We start from the raw sequence: 27,944 nt of genomic DNA on the forward strand, positions 1-27,944 counted from the left end.
TTGTGAAGGGCTGAGGGAGCTGAGTTTTTGCTGTGTCTTGATTTATTCTTTGCTTGACTTTTCTCTCAGGTCCCCTTGAGAAATCCTAAAGCCAAGCTTGTTCTCTCCAAGACGCCCTAGTGCTCTTTCTGCTGGCTCTGGACAATTTGTAAGTATTGAATTGTGAGTTGATTTTTCTGTGACTCGGCAATTGAGCCTTCTGTGAGCAGAGCGCAGATGTGAAAGAGGCGCTGATAAAGGAGGAATGTGTTGGATTGGGACAATGCAAAAGGCAGTGAGAAAATGCAGGAGTTCCCATCAGTCCAGATAAAGAAGTTCTCCTGGGGAGTAGAGCGGATTTTCCTCGTAGCTTTTGATTTTGTGCCGCTCCGATAATTGCTCGGATGCGCCTGGGATGCCCGACACTCCTTTCTTTGGTGCAAAAGGAAAGATGAGTTGCCTCTGTATATGTGCCCATATAATTCACATATTGAAAGGACTGTGATCTTTGCTGGTTTTATGTATGCACACATATGCAAAGATATATATAAAACCCAATATATATGCATATTTTATACATATAAAAAATAAGTTGCTATCTACTGAATCGGTGCTCTAAGTAACTGGTGGGGAGACAAAAATACGCATGTGGCAGATGTGCGTCCACCGTGTTTAATGGTCGTATTCTCCAATAGCCCAAACGGCCTCCTAGCCCAAGCTCCCGGAAGAGCAGCGACTTGGGTGGCACACTGTGTGCACTGGTCGCATTTAACAGTACTTCTGGAGGCTTGAGGTTCAAATGCGAGCGTTGCCGTGTTGTGAAGGCATCGGAGAATGTCATGGAGCTACAGAGCTTGTGAAATAAAAGCAGATGCCCAGTTTATCCTGTTACATGGAGAGTGGAAGATGGCTTGACCACGTGGAGAGAGAGAGAGAGAAATAAATGCAGAGTTACTCTAACGACTCAAACTAGTACAAAAGAGGCCCTTAGAGCTGCAGAGCTACTTTTCTTGTGGAAACTTTCTTGCATGTTTAGGCTCCTACATCAACTTAGGCCTTTAGGAAGGGCCGTGAAACAAGAATAATCTCCCTAGTTTTCTATAGCCTCTGCTCCAAAGGCTCTTCCATAACCTTGCATTGATAATGGCTAGTGATTCTATCCTAAGACCAGTTTTATCTTTTAAAAAAGTACTGCTCCATAAAGCAGTTCTCCAGTAAGTTAATCGGTCACCAAGAGGAAAAAATAAAACCCAGAAAACCAAACCCAAAAACCTCCAGGGGCTGCAGAAATTAGGACGCTACTTTTAAAATGCAGTAGCAATTCTTCTGATTGCTCAAGAATATCAGGCTCTTGGCTCCTACCCTCAACTTAGTAAGACCCGCTGCTGTGCATCTTGCCCAGATACTGCTCGTTCATTCACAAACACGTTCTAGTTAATTTTATAGCACATGATGCCTGCCAGCACGTATTACATTCCGGGACACCTGCACAACACACTGATCTCTTCAGACTGCTAAGATATACTTTCACTGACATCGATTTTTGTGCTTATCAAGCCAAATGAAAAACCCTACCAAAGCAGAATGCAATTTACTTTCTAATAAAACTTAAATGGAAGTCGATATATCACTGAAAATCTCTTTTCAATGTGATAGTAATTAAAGCTATATGTTACTGGAAGCATTAAAACTTTAATACACTTTCACGTATATTTATATAGCTTATATTTAATCTTTGTACTCACAGCGAGAGCCTCAAGTATGATTCCCCCCTCCCTTTTTCTGCCTCCCTGTGTGAAATGTATAGATAATATTTGCAAAACCGTGGAAATTGAACAAGATTTAAACCTTATTAGCTGTAATTCATATAATTATCATATTTGACAAATTTACCTTCAACTAAACATGTAGAAATAAATGTTTCATTAAGAATGATGAATATGTATGTTTTTCCACCTCCTACCTTTGCCTGCTTTCCAAATATTTGCATATGAAGACACCGGTTTGGTTTATAACAAAGAACAAACACCTAGGGAGAGAAAAAACCAAATCTGTAATATCACTTGTACAATTTGCAGAGTACAACTTCTCCTATTAGAAAAGTTTAGCTAATAGAGACATCATAAATCACCCCGAATCTCTTCTATGTCGACACAGAAATAGTGGAAAGCTAGATTCTCCTCGTGGTACAAATCAGCAGATTGTGGGGGAGAAATAACTACAGCGGCATCTACAGAATTTTCAATCAGTATTACATCATCGATACAAACTGCTTAATTCTATAAACTGTTTCTGTACCTGAGTAATTATTTTCAATACTTTTTTCCAGGCAAACATTAGCTTTAATATTTGGGATGGGACAATCTGCTTTGGAGGCTATAGTCCTTTGGTTACACATAGGTGTTTAGACTGATTAAACTACATTATATTTATGGTCTTAAATTTCTAAGCTGAAATTATAGTTCCTTACCAAAGAAAATACAAAAGCGCCTACCTGTCATGTATTGACCTTCAACTATTAGGTTTTTTTCATGCATTTAAAAGCTGAATTTTGGAGCTCTCATTTATACAGTGTCAATATTTCCAAATTGTATCAGCACTTATCTGGTAAAAAAGCATATAGGTTCACTGTATTGCAATATGGAATAAAGCTTTTTAATAAAATTACTAGAAAAATATGCTAATATCTAAGGTTCTACCATCATTCTAGACAAAACTAACAAATAACGGTTTTGTTTCATGGTCCAAGTCATGCTGTAATGACATTCGGGTCCCTCCCAGCCTGATCCTTGCTGCCAGGGGCAGTCACTGGGCAGTCACTTTACAGCCTGATAGCTGTGCTCAGATGGAAGAGCGGCCAAAAATGCGAGGCAGCAGCCCTTGGGTCTCACCAGCTTGCTGCAGGTAGAGGGCAAAGGCAAGATAAAGGTGATGAGCAATTCCCAGCATGTCTAACTTCCAGACAGAAGCCTAAAAGGCTTTTAATTTGCATGCCACAACTCTCTTGTCAACCTGCAACTGCTGCCTAATGGCAAAACATCTGATGCGAATTGACTTAGAAATGCCAAATTTAAATATAGATGTGCTGCAAAGTGGTAGGATAGCTCCAGAACTGGGGAGGTTGCTAGTCCTCATATACATGTGAAATAGCAACAGATTAAAGGGGGGAAAAAAAAAGAAACCACACAAAAAAAGGAAGGCATAATAATGACAGTCCCTTGCCAAATAAACTTGCTGTGCCTACATACCTAATCTGTGGTTTGTGGATATCTTGGAATGTGCAGATTACTTCTAAGGGATTTACATATCAGTATTTGGCTAAGAAAAACATTTTCTCCTGTACAGGAATTTTCTTCAGAAAGGATTCTGCCCCTCCGTTAGAGGGGGGAAAAAAATAGCAAATCAGAAAAGATTGAAAAGCACTGTACGAAACGGAAATTTTCAAACTTTTATTCTTTACTTGTATACTACAATAAGAGTAGTGTAGTTACAGAGGCAAAGCCATTCAGCTATCAGATAAGCAGTTGCCTTACAAGAACTCCCAGCTTTCTGCCCCTGTCAAGAAAACCACAAGCGCAGCAGCAGATTACCCGTGACGGCGTGGCAATACTTCTTACAGTAAACACAGTTACAGAGCATCGGTTTCCGTATTTTGAACAGAAAGAACATTTACCATCAACAGGGACAATATTGTATGCTGCTTGGTTTTGATTCCGGTTTTGGTGTTTGTTTTGCTTGGTTTGTGTTTTGGTTTGTTTGGGTTTTTTTTTGAACAGGAACAATTTCAGTTTCGATGCACTATTCTTATTAATACTTGATCCCATTTTCTGGAACTGCTTTTTGTTCTCATGTGCTTTTATCTTCAGCTCTTTCTAACTGTATTTCTCAGGAGGAAACTTGAATTTCAGCTGGTGTGTCTTAAACACAGACTCACAAAATATTTTAAATGGAAAGGTACTTCTAAGTTTGCACCGTGAAATTAACAGATAGGAAGGTGGTTCTAGCGGGAGGGGGAAAAAAGGACTTGAATTCTTCTGTCATAAATTATAGCGACCTTGGACATAAGAATAACTTCTTCTTGTTTTTGAATGCCTTTTGTTCATTATCAGACTACATGTGGCCTGTCAATTGCTTATCTCATGCCCCGCTGTAACCCAGAGAGCTATTATGCCCATCTGTTGTTTTCTTTTGAACTCTGGAAACTTCTCCTGTATGCATCAAGTCCGTGACTGCTTTTCATTCATCTTCTGCTTTTAAACTTTCAGGATTTACCATAAAAAGCAGCCGTGATTTCATTTTCCCTTCTAAAGCACTGTCTTAAGGGCAAAAAATGTTCAAAGGAACCTTGTAAATAAAATACAGCTGGTAAATCAAGTGATGGGCACGTTCATCCCAGTAGTACCGAAAATCCCAGTTTAACAATAATAGTAGAGCGAGTTACTTTGGTGCTGTATTAGTTTCAAACTGGCCATGAAAATGGCTTTGAAATTGCCCCCTCCCGGCCTTCCCCTGCCCCAAAAAAGTTGGCAAATGAAAGAAGTAAAGGGTGTAGTGGGAGCAGAAAAGCTTAAGCAAAGGGCTTCTGCTCGATAGGAGTGGCAGTGGATAGACCCATATGTTTTGTTCAAATGGGTAACGTATGAAACATCCTTTGGCTTGACTGAAAGATGCTTCTCAAGGAGGTCTTTCATTCCCATAAATCATACAATGAGAAGTCAGGGAATCCTCTTCATATTTCCCAATTAACAGTTAAGTAATCTCGGAGTGACAACTGTTAAACTGCCTCCATCGATCCAATTACACCGGTAATATAGTTCTCCTGAAAGGTTGCTACGCGTGTCAGGAATATATCAAGACGTTTCCCCAGTTAACAGAAATATTGCCAGCGGATTAGCAGGCCATAAAATTATGTCAATCCTAGCAGTGATTCTCTTGACAAGGCCACTAATGTTTTTACTTCTGTTATGTAGGTCATATCTGCTCAGCCTTCTGCTCGGCTGCCCAGCTGTGTGCCGCCCAGGTAATCTTCCAGGAAAAGTACAGGATGAGCAAATGTACTTGGGAAAGGAGGTATCATTTACCATCTGGTCTGCATTGTTTGAGTCCCATTACGAATTTTATGAATAACTTGTATATTCTTCTTAAAAACAGAAAGCTTTTGAGCTTTTCCTTAGTATTGAAGCAAATCTACCAGTAGAGTTTTATCATTTAAAGCTGACTTGAAAGAGAACAGGCTTAAGCCCTTCCTATTCCTGCTTTGATCAAAAGTAGAGCTTTGAAACTGTCAATTTGAAATCAGCAGTGCTTCCTTAGTGAAGAGAAACCATGGATGTTTGAAATTATGTTATTTAGAGGCACTGTCAGGGCAAACAGCCTAATAGATAGAATTCCAGGGTAGAAGGTAAAAGATCTTGGGGCAGTTCAAACAGGAGCGAGTACATATAAGAACCGATGCTTTAATTTACTAGCAGGATCGTAGGTCAGATCTGGGAAAACTTGTCAGCATTGGTGCAGATGGTGTCATGCTCCACATGAGTCTATTCCAAGCTTTTTCCTCCAGGATATGGTATTCACTGAAAAATGTCATTGGTCAAAGAAATAAGGAATAGAGGATGCTCAGAGGCATCCAGCTTTCTAACCTGTAGCGTCATGCCTGTTCCCCAAATCTACCAAAGCATCCTTTCAGACAGCAATACCAGAAGAGTTGGTCATCGGTTCTGCCGTGGATGAAAGGAACCGGGTTACCTGCTAGTGTGCCTTTAGCAGCTTTACAGAACACCTCTGTTTAACGGCGGCTGTTGCATAGAGCAGAAATCTCTCTGAAGAAAATCACTACCTGACTAGCTGCGCGCTGTACGTTCTGCCTTGTTTCAGAGCTGCTGCGTGGCATGCAAAGTGAGAGTGTTTTCGCTTTGTCTCTTAGGGGAAATCTTGGTAACTGCCTCAACCAATTGTTAAAAGCCACAAATCAGGAAGTCGAAATGACAGGAGGCTTTAGCGGCTGCTGTGTGCAGAAAGAGACAAGACAGGAAGCAGACTACAGAAATCTAATTAATATAACCATGTAAAAGCAAGGCTAGACTTAAACTTGCAGGATGCTGACATACCTCCTAAACATAGCAGAAGTGTGGTTTCCTCCCAGCTGTAGAAACTTCTAGAGATGCCTAAATATTATACAGATATACTGGAAATACCCTTCAGAGAAAATGGATAATATGATCTAAAAGAGTATTTTGTTTTCCTTGCTCTCAGACTGACAATAGAGTTGACAGATTAGACCTTTCCGGTAAGTAACACGCAATAAGAGTTGTTTTGTTTATTTTGAACCAATTTGTAATTCTCTGTCTACTAAAGGAATGTTAATTTCGACACCTTTTCTGCCAAGCACTCGAAACAATACGTAACACTGAACACCACTGCAAAGTTACGTCCGCCAACATCACTTTGAAGAGATGTCTGGACGTGTTGTGTGAGAAAACCTTAATAAACTGAGCTGAATGGCACAATTCAATACAGGAAGAATTATTTTAAAAGCACTATTGAGGCATAGTAGACACATTTGGAAAATATTTTATTAATTGTGTATCTGGTTGTAGTTCATTGTCATAGTAGCTTGCACTTTCACACAATGAAACTTTCCGTAATCTCCCACTTTTCCCCCCCACCCTCGGATTGGAAAGGTCACTGCAAAAAGCTGTCTGAACTGTACGTGCCGTTCACTTACTCACACTTTTGTTCTGGTAAAATATGTGCTCATGAGCAGCAACCTAGTTTTGAAGGTCTGCACTTTAGTTTTAGTGCTGCAGTAGCAATAACTAAGGGATCAGTCAGAATGACAGATATTTAGCGTATTCTTTTTTTTTTTTTTTTTTGCCAGCATCTACAATTCTTTTCCAGCAATTTTATTTCACAGCAGTGCTGCCCTCTGAATTATGGGGTGGGGGGGGGGGGGAACCCACACCAAAAGAACCAAGCTATGCCTATCTATGTACAGAAGTTTTTTCTGCCTTGCAAATTGTTTGTTGACCCTAAATTCAAAACTCACAATTTCTAACTTTCCTTCCTCCATCTATAAACTTGACAGTAGCATATCTTGTCCTGCACAGGCATGTTGTAGAGAAAGATACTGAGTTTTATAGCGTAACTGGTTATGGAGAAATGTAATAAGTTTGGGTGTCAACTACTAAGCTATTCATGGGATTTAAATCACAGCCTCTTACATGCATTGAATCTGTTAGGCAAGAAAAATTCCAGTCACGCTCTGTATTCAGCCAAGTGTCCTGTTTTGTGAAATGCTGATAGAAGGCTGGGGTGGGAAGGGATCACGAAAAGCTTACGAAGCTGCAGAACAAATTTCAAGTGACACATTTATGAAGTCATGCAAACCACAACACACAGCTAAGAAAAGAAGGCGAGAAATGTTTTTCCTGGCTATGAAGTCATTGTAAGTTTTATAGCTAGCGAACAGAATAAAAGGCAGAAGGCTTAATCTTTGAAGACATAAGGATGAATTTGACATTGACATGAAGTAGTGCTTTTAAGTAAAAATACTTTGTCATAGTATAATTTTATGCGTGTGTTTTGCATCCCGTAACTCACTGAATCCAAAGGTATTTGAGAACAGTTTTAACTGTTCTGCTAATATGCAAATTAGGCATTTCTGAAAGTTCTGTGTAACTGCAAGTGAAACCAATGATAACGATTTGCTTGCAGTTTCAGCCTTTTAGCTACTCTGCGTATTTATCAGAAGCTGCATTCTGTGTATGATTGGGTGCTACACACAAAGAGCAGAAAGCAAGCAAGTCTGTCCGCTCACTTCTCCCATTTTCATCTCTCTTTAGCAAACTGTAGTGAATTATACCCATATATATATATATGCACACTGAAGTATATGTATACACACTGAAGTATATCCACAATTTGTGAGAGAAACTCTATGACTGCTGTATCAAAAGTTCAGCAAAAGTTGTTTTTTTTTTTTTCCCCGCTGACTTCTTCAGTCTTGACACTAAGTGGTGCACTCAAGTCTTTCTCTGAGATTCTAGGTTCTGTCCCGAAACATTGCACCTACTTTGGAAAAAAAAAAAAAAAATCACAGTAAATCGCAGCTCTTCTGAGGTATCCATAGTAGGAAATTTTTAAAGAGCTGCACTTAGTTTTCATCTGCGGAGTTATATAAATATTCAATAAAACTGAACATGAATTTTCTTGGTAAATATTTTTATTCGTTATTACACTCCAGGTCCAGGAGAGAGCAACTCTCAAAGAATTTAAATATGTCAATCTTTTATTTAAAAAAAAGGCATTCTATAGAATTGATAGCTTTATCCAAATGACGTTTGGCATTGTCTATAATCTTTGTATTTTAAACTTGTTACAAAATGCACTGCTGCCTCAAACCTGGAACAAATTTTAATTCTCTTCTGGAGCTAGGTAGCTTCTGTTGCATGAAGGTGTAGATTTCAGCTCAGAAGTGTAGCTTCTGTCTTGCCACCCGTTTCAAGCCTTAGTTTTGCGAAGAGATCCTGCTCTTTCTGCCACATTTTGGCAGTTAATTGGGCTGAGGCACGATGGTATTGGAGTATGCTCAGGCGAGCAGCTCTGCGGTGGGTGTCATCCTGTTGGATGCAAGCATTGCCCTGCATTTCTGAGTTTTTCTCTGAAATCCTAGTGCTTGTCAGGAGGTTATATCAAAGGATGGGTGTAACGTGTGAAGGCTTAGGAGGAGTTCAGATGCGCCCAGGCCTCCTTGAGTCCCCTTCCCTGACGCTCCTTTAATGAAATATTTAATCCTTTCATCATGATATCCCCCGCTTGGCAGAAGACTCCAGGGACGGGTGAACAGGCCTTCTCCTGCCTGGCTACCTGCCACTTCCTTCTCCCTCCCCGCGCGTCCGTGTCGCCGAGCAACCCCTAAAATGGCGGCGCCTCCAGAGGCGGGACTCTCTTTCCCAGCAGGCACCGCGCGCGGCGGGGCGGTGCTGGCGGGAACGGCCTGCGGGAGGCGATTTACCTGCGGGGAGGTGGGACACAGGTAGGGCGCGGCGCGGGGGCTGCTGGGGCTTGTAGTTCCGAGCGGGAGAGGCCGTTGAGGGAACCTGAGCGTCGGCCGGCAGAGCGCGAACTACAACTCCCAGGGCGCCGCGGGAAGGAGCGGGCAGGGCGCCGGCGGAGGGCGGGGGGTACGAAAGGGAACCTGCCGCCGGTGCCGCCGGAGCTCGTTTTCCTCAGGTAAGGAGGCGGCAGGAGAGGGCAGTCGGTTCCCTCAGGCGGCAGAGGCGGGAGGGAAGGAGGGCGGTGGAGCCCCCGGGGAGGGCAGTGGAGTCCCCGGGCGTTGCCCCATTGTTCGGGGCGTGGGGAGGCGCCGCCGGGCAGGTGAGGCGAGGCGGGGAGGGCTCCGGCGCGGCCGCGGGCCCTGTCAGGCGTCGCCCAGCGCCCCCCCACCTCGCGATGTCCCGCCTGGTGTGTGAGGAGGGGTGTTGGGGCCGCCGTCCCGGCGGCAGAGATGTATTTACCGAGCGAGGCAGTTGGCCGGAGCACAGAGCACATTCCTTCCCTCAGAAAATGCCCCCGAGGGGGTCGGGGGCGGGCGGTGGCAGCGGTTTGGCCTGTAAACTAAAGCAGGGGAAGAGTCGCCCTTCGTTCCTCCATCTTGCCCGGCTTTTTCCAGGCTGCTCAGTTCCTGAGGGTATGGTTGAAAGGCGGTATTCTCCACACAGATTTGGAAGAGAATCATCTCTTTCTCATGGTCCAATAAAACTTTGGATACTTCTTTCCTAATCGTAGAATGGTTCAGGTTGGAAGGGACCTTTGAGATCATCTAGTTCCACCCTCCCTGCCCTGGGCAGGTTCACCTTCCACGAGACCAGGTTGCTCAAAGCCCCATTCATGAGTAATAAGTGAACTCCGTTTACTACAGTTTTTGGCAGACTGACACTTTATAGGGTTGTGGGTGTTTGGTGGTTTGGTGGTTTTTTTTGGTGTTGGGGTTTGGTGTTTTTTTTTTTTTTTTGTCTGGATAAACTCCAAGCAAATAAGTATCTCTGCAACACAGATTTTTGTCATACTGTTTAGAGGAAGAAAAAAAAGTCCTAACCAGGCCATGCATGGTTTCCAGAGCAAATTGCACCAGCCTTCATTTCTGCTCTCAGTTTTTAAGGCTGCAATGACTGTTGTAACAGTAGAATGTGTTACGGCCAAATTTTTGTTGACTGAACAACAGCAGCTCTTGGTGATCACTGGTGTTTGCTCTAGGCACCTTCCAGGTGTGTAACTGTTTTTGAAGCAAAGCCTAGCTTAAAGTAGTTATCTTTATTGTCTTGGGTGGAAGGTGTGTATGTTTAATTGTTGGTTGCTGGCTTATTACACAATCATTTTGATGTAAGGGTAGAGATAGTAGTTCTTTTCACGGGTGCATGTTAAGAAAGCTGGAAAAGCAAGTCCTCCCTCAGCTTTCATGTATAAAATATTGTTCTAAGCACAACCTGTATCTGTTCTCCCACCGTGCAGGTTTATTGTGAAACAGTTGCAGCGTCAATGAGACATTAGCTGTAAACCACATACCACACGCGTTCTTTCAGTGTTATCTACAGAAGATGCAGTGTTCTAGTGCATACCTCTGAAGGAGCTGGTAAGTCAGAGTTTAGGCCTTTACAAGTCTGTCGTTTGTGGGACTGTGTTTTAACTTTTCTGGTATTACTGTTTTATCGTGGCTACTTGAAGCTCATATCAGAATTTAGAAGCCCTTGGCAGCAGAATGAGTGTGATAACAATTTCAAACTCTGATCTGCTGAGTGAATTATAAACCCACCTGAAATTTGGGTAATATTTCTTTTTACTGCCATCTTTTTCCATGTACCTGAAAAAATTACCTTGCTCAAACAATGCTCCAGCAACGCTTTAAGCAAGAAAGGTAATGATAATACAACAGAAATAATAGATATGTGGCTGTATGTATGGAAAATGTAGGCACAAAGATGAATTAAACAACCCTTGCTTCCAAGAGTGGGAGGAAAAAGTCTTCTAGTGCTTAGTGTTCATGAATTGTTTGTATTCTTTTTTCAAAAGCAACAAGAGGAAGAATTCCCTGAGTGAATCTTGATGTGTTTAGCTTATGTGTATTGTGGCACTTGAGATACAAGTTGACAGTGATTTGAGATTTGTTTCAAATGTGGAACTCTGGTGTGAAATACTTGTTTTAATTAAAATGTCTGTGTCCTTGAAACTGTGTTGGCATCTCAAGCATAAATACTTTCTAATTTGGGCTCCAGTTTGTGCATGACATTATCTTTTTTTCCATAATCCAAAGGGAAGATGCTGCCAAACATGAAGCACATTCCATGGGCTTGTAAATTCTTTTGCTGAGGGTATCTGATTCTGATCACATCCATGTACTTAATTTAAAAACTAAAGCTTCAGCTACCTCATTCAGAGGCACAGTTAGTATTCGGGTATACTGAATGTCTTGGAGGCTCTAGGGCTTTTTCCTTTCTAAAATTAAAATTGTGGTGTAAAATATTGTTCGGGTTGGCAACAGAATGGTTATGATTGACTTGCGGCTGGAAAGCAGTAAAATGAGTTGTGTTAATTCCGTGGTTTTGTACAGGGAGACCAATTAATAGTACAAATCCCTACTTGAAGTTGCTGTCTTGTTTGGAAGTTCCGCACTTGATTTACAAGTCACAAGCTCTCGCCAACCTTGCTGAGGTGTGGCACAACCAGACTTTAGGAACACTATATACGTTTTTCATATTTTTACATATAAAGAATATGGATGCTTAAGTCTGTCTGATATCTTTCATGGGCATTACCCTAAAAAAAAAGTAGATATCTATTATTACTTTCATGGCTTGAATTTCTGCCTCATTCAGACAGGTGTTATTTATATATTATATTAATAGGCTTCTAATTTTTACTGGCTGATAAAGAATCCAGAACGATGTCAAGAAGTGATTCTGGGACCTGGAATAAAATGTAAATTGAGTAAAGATAACAAACACCTAATATGTTTGGAGCTTTAAAACAGCTTGTTCATCTCTGCTTTCTTTTTCCTGCAGTTAAAACTGGTTCAAACAAAAAACAACAACAAATATATATGTGTGTGTGTGTGTGTATATATATATATATATATATAAAGCTTAGATATTGCCTCTCTCTCACAGAAATAAAAAATATTGGCTGATGATTTGAGGGCAAATAGATCTTGTGTCCTATTTCTACTGGAACAGCTGCAGGGCAGATGTTCTAGTTTGTTCGAATCACTACTGGCTGTGAACAAATATCTGCCCATAAATGCATCAGTATTGTTGATTAGTATCTTCATGTATTTCAGGAATGGAAATACAACCAATATTGACCTTATGGTATATAACTATCTGCATGCATAAAAAGGAGGATTGGGCGCTTGGAAGTGGCTAGCTTCACAAAGGTTTTCTTGTTTAGTATGACTTGTTCCTGAAAATAAATATTTTTCTAGATAACAGGAATATACTTGTTTAAACAAATGCTTTTTTCATCTGCATTTTCTTAGTATTTACAGTTATTATAATAATCAGGTATTGTCAAAAATCTGTGTATAGCATCCAAAATGATGAAGAATTTATCAGCAAATGTCTTCACCGACTCTTAACTGTTTTCTCTAGAGGAAGTCTTTCTCAGCCAAAAAGCAGCTTCTCATTTCCGAAGGTAGATTGTAGAAAACTGATAGGTAATAAGGCAAGCTCTCTGTATGTATTTGTTTAGGATACATCCATCCCTGTGCACATCCTGAGGATTGTTTTAACATTAGACTCTGCTGGACTGCCTCAAAAAACACTAAAGTTGTGTTACTTAACTCTTACTGCACTAGAAAGGCATTAAAAAAAAAAATCACCTATTTTTTAAAGGTTAAATGTGCAAATCAAAGTTACACGCAATGTGATCTAACACAGAATTATTCATAGCATTTATATGTTTACACTGTCATACACAACTGGAAAGCTGTGAAACTCCATAAGTGCAATGCCTACATCAGCAATCGTTTACAGTGTCATAAGTAGCTTCTCTTCTGCTCAAATGTGCTCAAGAAGAAACTGTTGCCGTGAAAGCGATAAGCTAGGTGCTTTTTGGGGTGTGTACTGCATTCTAGAAAGGTTGTCTCCTTTCCTCTTCTGAGATGACTTCACCTTTTTGTTAAAATAGGTGTTTGCGTTTTAGGTATCTTGTCACCTCAGGTATTGTTTGAAAAATAACATTAAAGCTTTTTAGTCAGCAATTGATGAGCTTAGCTTTAGCTTAGAAATGTATCTTTCCATCCTTGTGTAAAATTCCCAAAGCTGAATTTCCCCTGCTGTTGTTGGCAGTGCCATCGCTTTCCAGCAGTTCTGTAAACTTCCATAATCCATCTTAATTTTCACTTCAGGATGTGGTGGTGGTACCATTGCCGAGCTAACTAGCTCTTAGTATCTCATTCTGGAGAATCTCTGTATTGTACAAAGGCTCCTTGCTGCTTACATTGCTTGGTTCCTATAATCTACATTGCCAACAGCAAGGGTAATTGGGTGCTGTCTCGGCCTTTGTCAGTGAGCGTTGCATCCATAGCGCACTTATATTGACTGTCTGCTTTTCATTTTATTATAGGTGTCACTTTATTTACGTGTATCTAAATGTGAACTGATGAAGTCGTGGATTCTGCAGCTTGATGCTGACAGACTTGGCATCCGTTGTTACGCTTAAATTGGAAGGCATCATGACAGCGCAAGCTTTTCCTGCTCTGCCCCCGTCCTCACTAACTGTAGAAATTAGTTGTAGCAGTAAAACTGGAATTTGGTTTTCAGGATTTTCAGTCCTTGATCTTGGAGCTTTCAGCTGATAGCAGAGGATAATAATAAGTTTTCCCACCGAGCTGAACTAATCTTGTTTTGAAGCTGAGGCAACAGGCTATGTCTAAGTGATTTAAAATACTGAACGGAAATTAGTCATAGGAACTGCTCAATGATTTTTGTTCTTCAGAAAAACAGCTTGCCAAGGGTCATGATACATATTTTGCAGTAATTTAAAACTCATCCACTGGATTTTTAATTAACAAAAATAGTAACAAATTTCAGTTTGTGAAATGAGTCACTAAAGGAGTTTTCCCTACAGTTTTGAAGGCTTCCTTTCAGACACTTTCCTCTTATTAAGCTCTGGTTAGAAAACCTTATCCGTCCCCATGTTTTATTTACAATATGAAATACTATGTTTTCCTCTAGCTACCAGGCTGCAGGTACAGTAGTTCTGAGAACTAGATGTGGCTTCCAACATTATATTGACTATAAGAACAGGCAGGTATTATAATATGCTGGAACACGTCCAGAGGAGGGCCACGAGGATGATCAGAGGGCTGGAGCACCTCTCCTATGAGGACAGACTGAGAGAGTTGGGGTTGTTCAGTCTGGAGAAAAGAAGGATCCGAGGAGACCTTATAGTGGCCTACCAGTATCTTAAGGGGGCCTACAAGAAAGCTGGGGAGGGACTTGTTAGGATGTCAGGTAATGGTAGGACTAGAGGAAATGGATTAAAACTAGAGATGGGTTGATTCAGATTGGACATTAGGAAGCGGTTCTTCACCATGGAAGCCCCATCCCTGGAAGTTTTTAAGGCCAGGCCAAGACGGGGCTTGGAGCAACCTGATCTAGTGGGAGGTGTCCCTGCCCATGGCAGGGCGGGGTTGGAACTAGATGATCTTTAAGGTCCCTTCCAACCCTAACAATTCTATGATTCTATGAATATAGGGAGTGTCTGAACAATGGAGCATGACATGGTGCCTTTTAGTTTATCCAAACAATTTAATGTAAGAAATGTGGACTGTCTTTAGGTTATACGTGGAGTTAGACGGCAAAAGTGGAGGGGAAAAACCCAAGGCTTGTAGAAGACTGTCAACAATATTCTGTTCCACACTGAGATAGTCTGTTCTCAGGCAATTGAGAAATACTACTTATTAACAGACAGACTTCATTAATGCTTCATGACTGTGCTGTCATGGGAGAAATTAATTGCATATTGCCTTTTCGGAGTGGCATGTGCTCTCTGTCCTGATACAAATCCATCACAGTTCAGTGCTGCTGCCAGAAGAGCCTGTAACTGTGGGGAGGCTTATCAGTGGTGGTGCCAGGCGGTAACCGTTCTATTGCAATCACATTGATTTTTAGATCCTGGGTGTGGAATAGTCTCTGCATGGCCCAGTTTGGAGCAGGCTGATAAGGCTCCTTGTTTCTTAGCAACCACGGTCTGCCATAGCCAGAAACCTGCCCCTCTGCAGCTGGAGGGAAAATTCTGAATGTCTCAAATTTGTATCTTGAACCAAGGTAAGTCATCCCCCCCGGCATATTTAATTTAAAGGCCTTTGCATTCAAATAAAAGGAATGTGTTGGCGAAAGTTCCTCAATAAAGGAAAAACATAACTTCTCCATCATTAATAAAACATTCTAATTTCTTTCCGTGTTCTTATGTAGACCTGTGTCTTTCCTGGGCATGGAGGTGCCGTATGTCCTTCTCTTAACTAGACTCGTAGCAGAAGTTGCCAGCAAATCTACTGAAAGTTCGGTAGGTACTTTGTGTTTTTTGTCATGCCAGGCACTATAAAAACAGAAGGATCAGTCTGTTTTCCTCTCACACTGCAGCTTATAGAAGGCTTTCTAATTCAATGGAAATGACCTATACTGCTATCAGTCGTTAACTGAAACGTACAGTGGGTCAATTTGGTAAGATGGCTGATTGCCTAGTAAAGCATTGAATTTTTCCTAGTCATGTGCTTGTAGGCTAGCAGGGATGCAACTAATAATGTCTCGCACCATGTGGAAAAAGTATTCTGATGATCAAAAAAACACTTTTCAAGCTGCTTGGCAGTTTAACTACAAACAATCCAAAACATGGATACCCAAAAATTAACTTTTCAAATGACTGAGAAGCTCTGAAGCAAACACTGCTTCAAGACACAGAAAAAGGTCAGAGTATCAAGTCCTGCGTGCAGGAGAGTTCGGCCAACAAAACTTTTTAAGAAACTGGTACTAAGCATGTTATCTGTAGATCTTCTGGTTCTTTACTGTAGTCTACCTCCCCACGATGCATTAACAGCGAGAAGTCAGCCTACTAATTTCAGCTTTGACAGTCCCAGCCTTTTCTCCTGATAGCTTTGATCTTTGTAATCCCTGAATTTGATAGCATTCAATGATAAGCAGAATAATACTGGCTGTTACACGTTGGGTATATTTAAGTTACTTCTATGGCTGAATATAGATCAGGTCTTGTTAGTTTTGACCAAGAATACTTCATCCCTTTCTAAAACTGATTTGACTTGCTATATTCTTTAGGGGAATGTACCTGCAAAACCTTAAAAGGTGTGGGAGTTTTCTGGCTTATTTTTCTTGTACAAGTTCAGAGAGTGGATATGCGCAAGTCTTTATGGGATGTTACTAATATCTATCAAAAGAACCACAGAGTTTCTAACAACCATTTATCTCTACGCTTATGTCACAGCTTGCTGTAATTTGTACATAATTTTGAAACTGGTTTTTACATAAACAAACAAAAAATAAAAATAAACTACGTGCCTTCAGGATATGTGATGTGATTCTTTTATATTAAGTGTTGAAGGAAGAAGCTTTTGTAGTTCTGCTGGATTGCTCTGCCGAATGTAGATGTTATCATCGCTTGCAATACAAGCATTCAGTGAAAATTGGGTTTTGCCAGTTATTTTGCCAATAGTATTTCTGAACAAATCTGTTGGGGCGTTTGTGTGGTGCGGTGGGAAGGATAACTTCCCCTCTGAACTGTGCTTCACTGAAGAATTTAGCAAGTATATTTCTAAAGCAGTTTTTTGAGGCTTTGTCCAATGTCAACAGTAGAGTGTGCATTTGTTCTCAAAGTGTTGGTTTGGGTAGCAGCTGTCAGGTCAAAATCAGCTTGATGGTGCATCTAGCTTGTTCTCTCCTTGTAAGGTTGCTTAATGCGAAAATAAAAAGTTACAGCAAGTTTTAACAGCAGTTAGTGCTTATTCTTCTACGTTCTCTGGAATTTTTTTTGTTGTTGTTGAAACATTTTAGTAAACTTAAGAACTGCATGAAATGTAATGTAATTCCTTTTCTTAGGTTTCAGAAACAGAATGCTGTGTAGATATGTTGGATTCAAACAGTTCCTGTCCAGTAACCAACCAGTGCAGTCCAGGTAAAGTGTGTCATTGTTTAATAAAATTCCAGATTGTTTTTGGCAGTTAACACCAAAATACAGTGCCTGATTAATTGGGGAGTGAAACAAAATAATTAGTGCCCGTACATATTGAAGTCTTTCTTCCTCTATATACACAAGATAATGCTTCGTATGACTCATAAATGTTGTTCTTGCATGGTAAGGAGAATAGACAACTATTAATAAGGTTATTCTTTATCTTTTTTATTTAGCGCGCAGTTAGATTATGTAAGAGCTATTGTAAATGCTTAAAAGCCCATAAAGCCTATATAATGAGCATAAAAAGCAAAAATGCTGTAATGCATATCTAAGGGAACATTAAGAATAATTTCAATATTGTCTTGTTAGCAGAGAATGCGTCGTTCTTCCTTGTGCCATATATAGAGAGTTGTTTTCTTCTAAATGGAGTTAAAAACTTCTTTTGTCACTCTCCAGAAGTAGCAAAAGGGTAGTCTTTTTGGGATGCCATTTTATTTTAAATCAGAGAGTAAAAATGGGAAAATGGCTTCAGAGCCCATAGTAACAACAGAATTAGTGACTTAAAAATTTGGGTCCACTTCTGGGTTCAGTCATTTCCTTGTGATGTTTTTTAAAGCATTTTAAGCCTATTTTCACTGCTTCATTAGCTTCTCTACCTGTTGCTTCATTTAGTGCATTCATTTCTGTTTCTAAATGATCTTTGATATAGTATGAACAATTGTCTCCGAGTTGTGGGACTGCGTTCTCTTAAATCTTACTGTAAACTGGTAATCCACCAATATCTTTGGTGTCAGATAAGTGCTTTGATGCTTCCTTCCTATTGCTGTAGAAAGTCTTTGCCCTTACATTGGGTCTGTTTGTGTTTAGATTAAATGTCAGATGTAATTTATTACTGTGGGCATCAAACATGCCGCTTCTCTCTAAGGAAAACATAGCAGCAGAGCTGTTTTCAAATCAGCACCTTACTAATGGTTTGCTTTATGGGATAATTGATACCAGTTTGGCTCAAGGCTCTATAGAACTGGATTTTAGCCAGCACAGTAAGTTTTTTTTCCTTTAAATGTAGACTGTAATATGATCTAGTAGGAATATACTTCTAATCTTCATGTCTCAAGTCTAAGCCTCAAGTGAAACCACCATGGCTTTACTGTATTAAATGAAGTTGTTATTGAAGATGTGCCCTAAATATAATTTTTTTTTCGTAACAAAGGCATAGCAGTATGTGCATTTAAACATAAATTGAGAGATTTGAGTGTCGAAGACAAAGGCCAAGATGAAAGTTTAATCAGTTTCCGGCCTGCATGGTAGGGTGACTGATATAAAACACTTGCCATCTGTCACAGAATAGTTTAAACAGGCTTGGGTTCTTCTTAAAGTGAAACAAATAGTCCAATACTTGAGAGGACTGAGGCATGGGAAAAAGACCGTATTACAGCAGTGTTTGTATTTTTAGCTTGCCATGCTTCAGGTGATTGACTATAGCATCTTTTTTCATCCAAGTACACTCTTTCTGATTCTTAGCATCCTTGTCCCTGCCTCCTCCTATTTTTGATGCTATATATTGAAATGGCATTAAATTTTGTTTTGACAGTATATGACCTCTGAAAATAAATGGTAAAATTCTGGTTCTTTTTTAGTATTGTTGAGGGTAGTTACCCGTTGTTAGACACTTTGCGTTTTTCTCCAAACTAAAACATGTGAAGCAGTGAATAGAGCTATGTTGAAACTCTGGGATTTGTTTGTTCTTTCTCCTTTCTGACCCTTGAAAGGTTATGTCTTTTCTGGAATAAACACTTTGAAATAAAACCTCTTAACTTGTGTGACGTAATAGGAAGTAGGAGATGTTTATAACCAATAGACTGAACAGGGAATTTCTGTTGCCTCTCTCTCTTTCTGAAGACTAAGAAATCTCTCCAGTGTTGCTTCTGTTGTTTTCAAACCTCTGTACATCTTACTCTTGTGCAGGTTGTTACAGACGATGGAATGAGGATGGTAGTAGCAGCTGCATTAAATGCAAAAATGAAACCCTCCCTGTTTCGTCTATTTACAACCTGACTGAATGCAGAAATAGTGAGTCATTTACCATCCCTTTATTTTGATGGGTGTGTTTTGGTACTGAGATCTCGCATGGTCCAGCAAAGACTGTTCAAGAAGGCATCAGATGTTGCAGATTTATATTTTTCCCCTCCCATGTAAAACTTTAACCTTTTGCAAAGTCCTGATATGACTTTTGAGCTTTTGAACGTGCCACAAAATCTATGGAAACCTTGAAATTTAGTCTGTAGAAACTGCAGAGGCTGTGGAACCATTTCACAGCCTAGGACGGGGCCGAGGGGGAAATCAAAATCTTGTTATGTATTAAAGTACCTAATCTGTGAAACCAAATGCAACAGTAAAAAAAAATAAAATCATTGTGACCAATAGTTGTTCTTAAAATAAAAAAGAGCAAAGTCCTAAACATCAAAATGATTAAACTTACAGGGTAGGACCTGTATTAAACAGACAGTGAATACTGAACTTTGTGTCTGCTTTAATCTCTACTGTAAGAAAAAGGCATTTGCTGTGGGCGTTTGCTAGGGACTTCTCCAGAGCACAGAATAGCTCAGACTGTACTTGAGTTCCTTGAAAAAAATCTGCATTAAGGAGGCTAGATTCATTTTGTACATGTGCTTTGTTTGAGAGGTGACAGCCACTCAATTCCTTGTAAATGTTTGTAATGAAAGAGATAAGAAACTTGATCTTAGGTTCTGGGAAATGTACCAGTGAATGATTTTCTTTTTGTACAAATTGTGGTGGTGGTTGTTTGCTTCCCTTTTTTGAAATTTTTAAAAGCAATATAAAGAATGAACTTTTCACGGAAGAAATCAGGATTCTTATACAATTTCAAATAAATGTTGAGAAGTATAATAGCCTTTACTAAGATTTTCAACAAATCTGTATTTTGTGTCAGATATTACTTTAAAAAATTCTTTTTGATTACAGCTGGTATTAGAGGAATGAATTTCCAAATGAATATAAGCACCGTAACTCCTTTCATACATAACATAGGTGAGTAAATGGAAAGCGCTATTGAGTGCAGGCTTTGTGATTATTCACTGCGTACCAGCCCCGTCATGACATGGCATTTGAAACAAGTTGTAAAATGTGTTTTTCTGTAACATAGGCTTTGTTCTAAAAGTAGTAGCCATTTTTACTTTTTCTGGCTTGTTCTCCGCAAGAATTTTTTATCAGTTGAATTTTGAGGTAACTGTATTCTACTGAATGGTTCTTCCATCTTGTCCTAGTGATCTTGAAGTGACTTTCTGGTACGGGTTGAGCTGGTTATTTATGAAACCCCATAACTTGAGTTTTGAACCTTATGCTGCAAGAGTTTTAGTTTTTACGGGTGAGGCAACATGTTGCACATCTGTTACATCTTGGTTAGCCTTTCTAGAGTTTTATCGCTGCTGACCATTTCTGTTTAATCTCCTAAAAATACTTATTTGACACTGGTAAGGATAATACAAATGGAGAATATTTTGATAGCAGCGTTGCACCCTTCAGCAAGAGATAGGATGCCAAATGAAGTGATTTAGTATTACAGGGGGAGCGCTTATCATCAGTGCTCTTAAAAAGGAAAGCTAAACAGTTGTGGCAGACTTGGGTGCTGCTGATCCTGTTCTACCATTTGCCTTGTCATGTGTGTGTACTTGGCTTGAAATATGTATTGCTCTTCAGAATGCGGACTTCTCAAGCACAGCTTGTCAGATAGATCTGTTTTCCTAGTTTGTCTGCAACAAGATCATAAACAACTTTTGTTTCTTAAAATACTTGCTTTCTGGGATCATAATGTTAAATAAAACAGCAGAATAAAGATGCAGGACACTTTGGAGGCAGGGAAAGCAGGACAGAGGTGAGGGAGGACACCTTTTGCTAACGTCTTCCTCCTTGGGATGGTTTCTGTATCAGTGACTTGTGGAAAACATAATACTGGGTGTACTGTACCAGTGGTATATCATATGGTGACAAGTTCTGTCTTTAGGAGACTTTATTTAAGGAATAAAAGAACAATATTAACATTGAGTGCCTCCCATCAGTGGTTTTGAAAGTTATATAAAAGAAACAGAGTGATGGATTAAAATGTTCTGGTTTTCTTCAGGAAAGCAGACTAATGCTTTACTGACATTTGGCAGGTGGGGCTGGGGCAGTTTTTCATATAATGAAATGAGTATTGTAAGATCTTTGCAAACGCTTCTGTGAGGTCTGTCTGTATATTTAAAAAAAGCCACCTTTTTTTTTCTTTTATGAATATCAGGAAGTTGTTCTTTATCTTTTTTTTTCTTTTTTTTTTTTTGTACAGGGGGCCCGGAAGTGGCAGCATCTCTCATTTTAGGGACATTTTTCATCAGTTTATTTCTGATTCTGTCTGTTGCTTCTTTCTTCTACCTCAAACGTGCCAATAAACTTCCTAATGTTTTTTACAGAAGAAACAAAGGTAAAATGCCTCTAATTGTCTATTTAATCTCTAAAGTTTTGGCCTTTGCTCAGTTTCTTAATTTAAAACCTTTTAAATTTCTTCATGTCAGTGTTCTACCTTCATCTAGTTACTGCTGTCTCTTTTGATCATCCAAAGCAATGCAAACTAATTAAAATTTTTCTCCTGCTATGTGTTTACAGCATCATGTTTTCATGGCAGTGCAGAGGTCTGTTCTCCATCTAAGTGTGCTTAGGTGCATATTACACAGCATCTCTTGCTAACCCAGCTATTGTTTTTTGTAGCTTTCAAAGATTTGCCAGAGTACAAGACTTGATGTTAGTTGTCACTGAATATTAGATATCTGATTTCAAAAGCTGGGGGGGGAATCATTCAGTGCATTTTGCACATAGAGCATTTTTATAGAACTTAATAATACTTGTTTATTTCAGTACACAAAATAACAGACACCTTACCAAGCCTTACAAAAAGCAGTTGTTGTTTATTCTTGGTTTAGAAAGAAGGGAACTGTAATACTAAAGGGCAGTGTACTTCTACCGTGGATGTGTCAGCAGCAGGAAAAAGGGAATGGAATTTGAGGTTCCTCATTGTTGCACTACTCATTCACTGTGTTTGCCCTCTAAATGCAAGATTTACTGGGGCTTGGAAGATCCAACTGCCTGATTTATTTATTTTTTTATTACTTTTTTAAAGCAAATACCCCATGGATTTTCTTTTTATACTGAAATTTATTCTTTATTTCTGTTACTGAGAAATGAAGCCATGTAACTAAAATGCAGTGACCTGACTTCATGTCAAAGCGATTCCAGCAAAGATAGGGAAAGAACACCTGAGATGTGCTTAGCCATAGGGACCCAAGACTTTTATGTAGACATCTGGCTGTTTCAGATGCCTCATTTTTTTTGTGAAGTTGTTCTATGGTCTTCAGTTTCTGGGAGGTAGTGAGCAAAATATGTGGAAGGTGATGTCTCCACTTTGCCCAGTGTTCTGCGTGAAACTGGGGCTGATCCGTGACTCCCTGTCTCACTCCTTCTATGCAGTCACTTTGAATGATTCCCATGACAACCTCTAGCACAGCATTTGCTGTGTTAGAGCTCCTTCTGTTGAAAGCAAGCTGTTTACTAGTTAGGTCTGCTAAACAAATAGAACTTCTGTTATTTTCATTCATGTCTTACAGGACGAAGCTCAAGCTAGACAGTCACAACAGAAATAAGCTTAAAAAGAGAAAAAGAAGGGGGTGGGTAGGGCAAGACAATTCCATTGTTTAGCTAAGAATGTTGTATCTAGTCATGGTAACTTCATAAACATTACATTTCCAGTCTCTGTGGTATCATTTCATGTAAAACTATACAACAGTAGCTACCTAAGGTCTAAATCGATCAGTGCCACAGGAACTGCTATTATCCTAGTCACAACTGCCGTACTAAAACCTCTGGCTTGCTTCTGCATGTGTCTTCAAGTAAATTTAGTTTAGTACAAGGTTCTCCTTCAGTTTCTAAGTGGGTCAAGAGCTGTTGTGCTATGACATTTTGAAGCTGGCAGGACACCAGACCTCTGTTGAGGCTTCAGCGATACTTGTCTGACTTCCACATTTTGTACTCGTAGTTCACTCTGGTCCAGCAGGCTAAAGCACTGGTGTCCTTCATTGCAGGAGAAGCATTAGAAACATTTGTCTGTCTTATGATCATCCTGTTAGCTTTCATTCTGTCTGGGTGGTGGTTATCATGTGGCCAATAAAGGCAGCAACCGCTTGTATAAGTGTTGCATCTTTCACTGCTCCATTGTGTTCTATTTGTACTGTCTTTTTCTGGTAGCTGGCTCAAAGTACTATTTTTCCTACTGAAGCCTCTTGATATTAAAGAGATGCTGCTGTGGCTACCTTCTTTGAAAGCAAAATAAGTCATTCTTGGAGACCTTTTGCAACCCTTTATCTCTAATCTTGAAAAGAGTCCTACAGGCAATGTGTTCTACTAATGGGATTTCTGAATGTTCTCATCTGTTCTGGTAGTCTTTGTGACAAAACTATTTTTTAACAATAGAACCATTCTGTTGCACACTTGTATTTTTAGAAAACTAGCAGTTCTAGCCTTCTAGAATAATGATGGTTAGTCTCTCTCTTTCTCTCTCTTTTAGCATCTGTTCTCCAGCCTAGTGAAACAGTAAGTAAATTCTGTCCTTCCAATAGGAACAAACAAGCATAAACCATCACGTAAACAATAACTTAAAGTTTTAACAGTTCATTAGGGAGCTACTTAATCTGACGTATGAGAGACTGAAATAAAAATAAAAGACGTTTTGGGGTTCTTTGCCCAAACTGGAAAAAAAAAAAGGTGAAAGATGAATACTGACCACGTGGATTCTATTGAATTACTTTCTCCAAGAAAGACCATGTACACAGTAAATATTATTGGAACCCTAAAATGTTCCTATATGTTTTTTAATGAGCCTGTGAAGACAAAAGATGCTTTGTTTGACATGATCATTCTTCTGTTATGCAGGCATCCATGATACCTCCCCCAGCTTCTTCAGGTGAGGAACTCTTCTCTGGGGCATGCTGCTACAAATACTTACACGTTGGCTTCCCTTTTATGCATGTCGTTATTGAAAAGCAGGCAAACTATCTCAAAGTGGATATGCTAAGAACACACAGCAAGTCAAAACAGTTACCTTTAAAGCCTGGTACAGAACTGTGGAAATCTGTTGCGGTGACAGAAATCCAATGAAATCTGTCTAGTAGATGTTTTTGATAGGATTTATTGGTTTAATTAATGTCGGCATACAGTATTGATGGAGTACTTTGTGTTAAAATAGATCTTTGACAGCTCCTAAAATAGATCTTTGACTTCTATCCTAATAGAGAAGTCTTACAATTAGACGCAATATTTTTTCATAAGTACTCAGAAATAAATTATTCAGTCTGGGCCCTATTTTCAGGATTGGAATCTTCTTGACAATGCCAGGTTGGCTCCTTCTCAGGCTTGCTGATTTGAAGCTTATCAGCTTCTTGAAACAAATAACACAGACTTTGTGGAATATACCATTTTGTGTGTATGTGGTGTGTGTGGTCTCTCTTCAGCAAGGTGGGTTTTTAATAAGTGTGAAACTCAGGCAGAAGCTTATTTCTTGGGGAAGACTTCATCTAATCAGTTTGTCTCAATTTTCCATAATTTCAATCTATAAGTATTACTGAGAAGTTTGTATTCTAATCCATTGCGTAGACCAGATCTGGGTAAGATCTGTAAGAAAGTATGGTAGTTGGGGGTTTTGTTAAGGCTGCAAATGGAAAGCTTCGTGTACTGTAAACACAAATAATGGAAATGTCAGTTTGTAATGAGCACCTTATTTAGCAGGCCATAAGAAGCTTGTTTAAAAAGTTTATTTGTGGACTTTTCTATATCAGCTCTTTGTAGGGTTTTTTGTGTTTTGGATCTGTTTGGGTTTTTTTAAGGCCCAGAATGACTTTGGTCACTCAGGAATTGTTGGATGGCATATGGTGTTATGAATTATTGATAAAGGCATGCTTATACAGCAGGTGCTAATGATGTTTCTGTGCCCACCATTTCAGTTCGGAAGCCACGATATGTCAGACGAGAACGGTCACTAGTGACATCTGCATCTGCTGCTATGATCTCTTCTTCCGAAACCAGGGTCAGCAATGTTTAGCCTTCATTCTTGACTGAGGACTTTATAAGTGTACACAGTGTCGAAGAAACTTTTTCTGAATCCACTGAAGTGCCAGGAAAACATCGCAAGCAGCTGACCTAAATGGAAGCCCAATTGCTGTGTCAAAGGATTTGTGCCAAATGTTAACAGAGAAATGAACTAATGCAAAGATACTGATGGCAGGCTGCATCCAGTTCAGTGAACTGCTTTGGTGATCTTGAAATGCACTATTCCAGCTCTGAGGTTTCATTTGTCTCCTACAGATGCTGTGTTTAAAATCCTTAAAGAATCTACCTTTCTTTGGTACACTTTCAATTTTGGCAGGTTCTTTTTCCTGTGTTGTGATGTGTTCTGTGTCCCCAGAGCTGAATGTCTCGGTGCCAACACAAAACACTGGGATTACTCAAGGATGTGGACTTGTTTGAAGGACCCACTTGTCAATGCTAACACTAAGTGCCACTGCTGTACCGTTGTAGGACAATATAACAATACTTAACATGCAGTATTCTTTTGAAGCAAAAAATGATGCCTTGTGGAGCATCCTCTTCAGCCTATGACATAGCTGGCCCTGCTTTTTAACTGTGAATATAGACCCGCTATCCAGATACTGTTGTTCTTGGTGCTTTTGAAGGCTGTGGTCAGTATGGGTCCAATCCCAAGTGGGGGAATTTGTTGGGAAGCTTTTCCAATCGGCTTCAGCTCAGTCCTTGGACAGAGAGCCATTTGCTATGGCTTTGTAACTGATAGGCTGCTATGTCTGTCCTGCAAAGACTGTCTTCACTAGTTTCCTTCTCTGAACGCAGAAGTGGAAGGGAAACCAAAATACCTGCAGGGTGGCTGTGCATCCCTTAGACGTGTCAGTGAGTCTTGAGATGAACTGGAGAGGTCAGGTGAATTTCTGCCAATGCAATAAGGGGTTTCTTTGGTCAAGCCCTTCATTAACTTGCCTGACACCTGCAGGCCAGCACCTTATGACAGAGCTTGTTGAAAGTGCCAGCCTAAAGAGCTCCCACTCTCAGATGCTTGTTCTTGCCCGTCTTATGCCAGCTGTGTGGCCGAGTACTCACTTGATCGGGAAATTAAAGTAGCTGTAAAATAAGGGTTTTTTCCTAGCATGGTTGACTCTGTTGCCATGTGAACACATGTATCAGCATAATGGGCACAGTGGTATGGGCATAAGAGTGGGTGACTGGAAAATAAGTGAAAAACCTGAGGTTGCTAAATTGGTTGAAGTGTCACTGTCACCATATGTGAAATTATAACTATGCAGCTTGTACATTCCCACCTACCTGTGTTGCTGTTGCCTGTTTTGGTTTAGCTGGCACTCCAGTATGGGTCTGTGCTCCTAAAATAACTTACTTGGAAGCTCTTCATCAGCATCTACTGGCATGAACATAAACTGGAACAGTCGGTTCTCTTTTTCAGGAAAATGTGAACATAACTGTCTTGAGCTGATATGACACCCATATGGAGAGTCCAAACTTTGTCATCCAGATTCCCTTTTCCCTGTGGTTAGAAGCTTATTCAAAGCGAGAAGATGAGAACTAGGATGGGAGGAGATATATTTATCTTATTGAATAGACCTGGTTTTATGTTAGTTTCAGTGCAGTTGTATTTTATTTACTTTTATCTCTCTCCTTACAAGGTAATGAGATCTCTTGTAGCCTCCAAACAAGCTAGGGCAAAGATTGGGGATAAAGAACAAATCATGAAGAGGCCGCTGCGCCAAAAAAAAAGCCTGAATTGCCGTATGGAGAAACTTAAGATTTGTCTTTCTACCACAATGATAAATAACATTTTTGCTCTGTTGGACAAAACTAAAGACAGCAGACAATGCCATTTTGAGACCCTTCAGCTTCCAATATGAAATGTGCTTTATAGTTCATGTGTTCCAAGTTCAGGAGGCGGCAGTTTCGTTTCTGTCATTTTGATGTCTTTTTATCTTTGTGCTACTGTGATTTTCCACAGGTAGAAATTATGTCTGGAGGTCATAGGGTTTTTTCCTCAACTTAGTTGCTGAATATTTTCCTAACCGCTAAGGAAAAGGAGTAACTATGCAAATAATGCCAAGAAACTGCACCTTTGAAAGCAGGGAGTTTCTGCTTGCGCATCTGTCAATGATAGTGCATTCTTGCATTGCTTGGTTGCTAATGTGTTATTTCTGCACATAAATTATTGAAGGATCATTCATGTCATTGTACTGTCTGAACCCTATCTTATCCTCAAGTGCATATTGTAACTTGGTTTAATGTCAAGCATCTAATGCTCTTACTTCTGTGCAGTAAAGTTTTTCTCAATGATAACTTCTCTCTTCCCCTTCCCACACTCTTCCCTCTCCCCTCCAGCAACTGTTTTAAATGCAGCAGATATTTTTACTATTTTCTTTGTGTTTCAAGAACTGTTCAGCTTTTGTTACTGCTGTCTGACACGGTGGACTCCTGGTCTAAACAGTTTCTCATTCGTTTGCACTGTTAAATATGTAATGTGGTGTTTTGGTTTTCATCTCCCTTCACAAGAATAATGCATACCTATATATATTTTAAAAAATTGGCTTTAACGAACCCTGATATTTAATGTATTTGTATATTTTTAAATTGTGCCAAAATAAACATATTTGACCTTTTTTTTTTTAATGACTGTGGAGGTC

At 39.8% G+C, this 27,944-nt stretch overlaps 1 protein-coding gene across 6 annotated transcripts; it reads left to right on the plus strand.

Annotated features, from left to right (window-relative positions):
* C16H1orf159 (chromosome 16 C1orf159 homolog) lies at positions 1-27,922 on the plus strand. 6 transcript variants are annotated; one of them, XM_054222627.1, is made up of 12 exons: positions 1-148; positions 4,950-9,013; positions 10,489-10,609; positions 13,597-15,302; positions 15,450-15,540; positions 17,085-17,160; positions 19,126-19,230; positions 20,143-20,208; positions 21,500-21,634; positions 23,768-23,793; positions 24,133-24,163; positions 25,200-27,922. In XM_054222627.1, exons 5-12 carry the CDS (start codon positions 15,469-15,471, stop codon positions 25,295-25,297), a joined length of 609 nt encoding a protein of 202 aa, XP_054078602.1. In that variant the 5' UTR covers positions 1-148; positions 4,950-9,013; positions 10,489-10,609; positions 13,597-15,302; positions 15,450-15,468; the 3' UTR covers positions 25,298-27,922. The 6 variants fall into 6 exon arrangements, with proteins under 6 accessions (XP_054078602.1, XP_054078604.1, XP_054078603.1 ...); XM_054222629.1 differs by lacking the exon at positions 13,597-15,302 and having other exon boundaries at positions 4,950-4,999; positions 6,232-9,013; XM_054222628.1 differs by lacking the exon at positions 13,597-15,302 and having other exon boundaries at positions 4,950-4,999; positions 6,232-6,265.
* Positions 27,923-27,944: the final 22 nt, after the last annotated feature.

This window comes from Rissa tridactyla, chromosome 16 (assembly GCF_028500815.1).
Source record: "Rissa tridactyla isolate bRisTri1 chromosome 16, bRisTri1.patW.cur.20221130, whole genome shotgun sequence".
Taxonomy (NCBI): domain Eukaryota; kingdom Metazoa; phylum Chordata; class Aves; order Charadriiformes; family Laridae; genus Rissa; species Rissa tridactyla.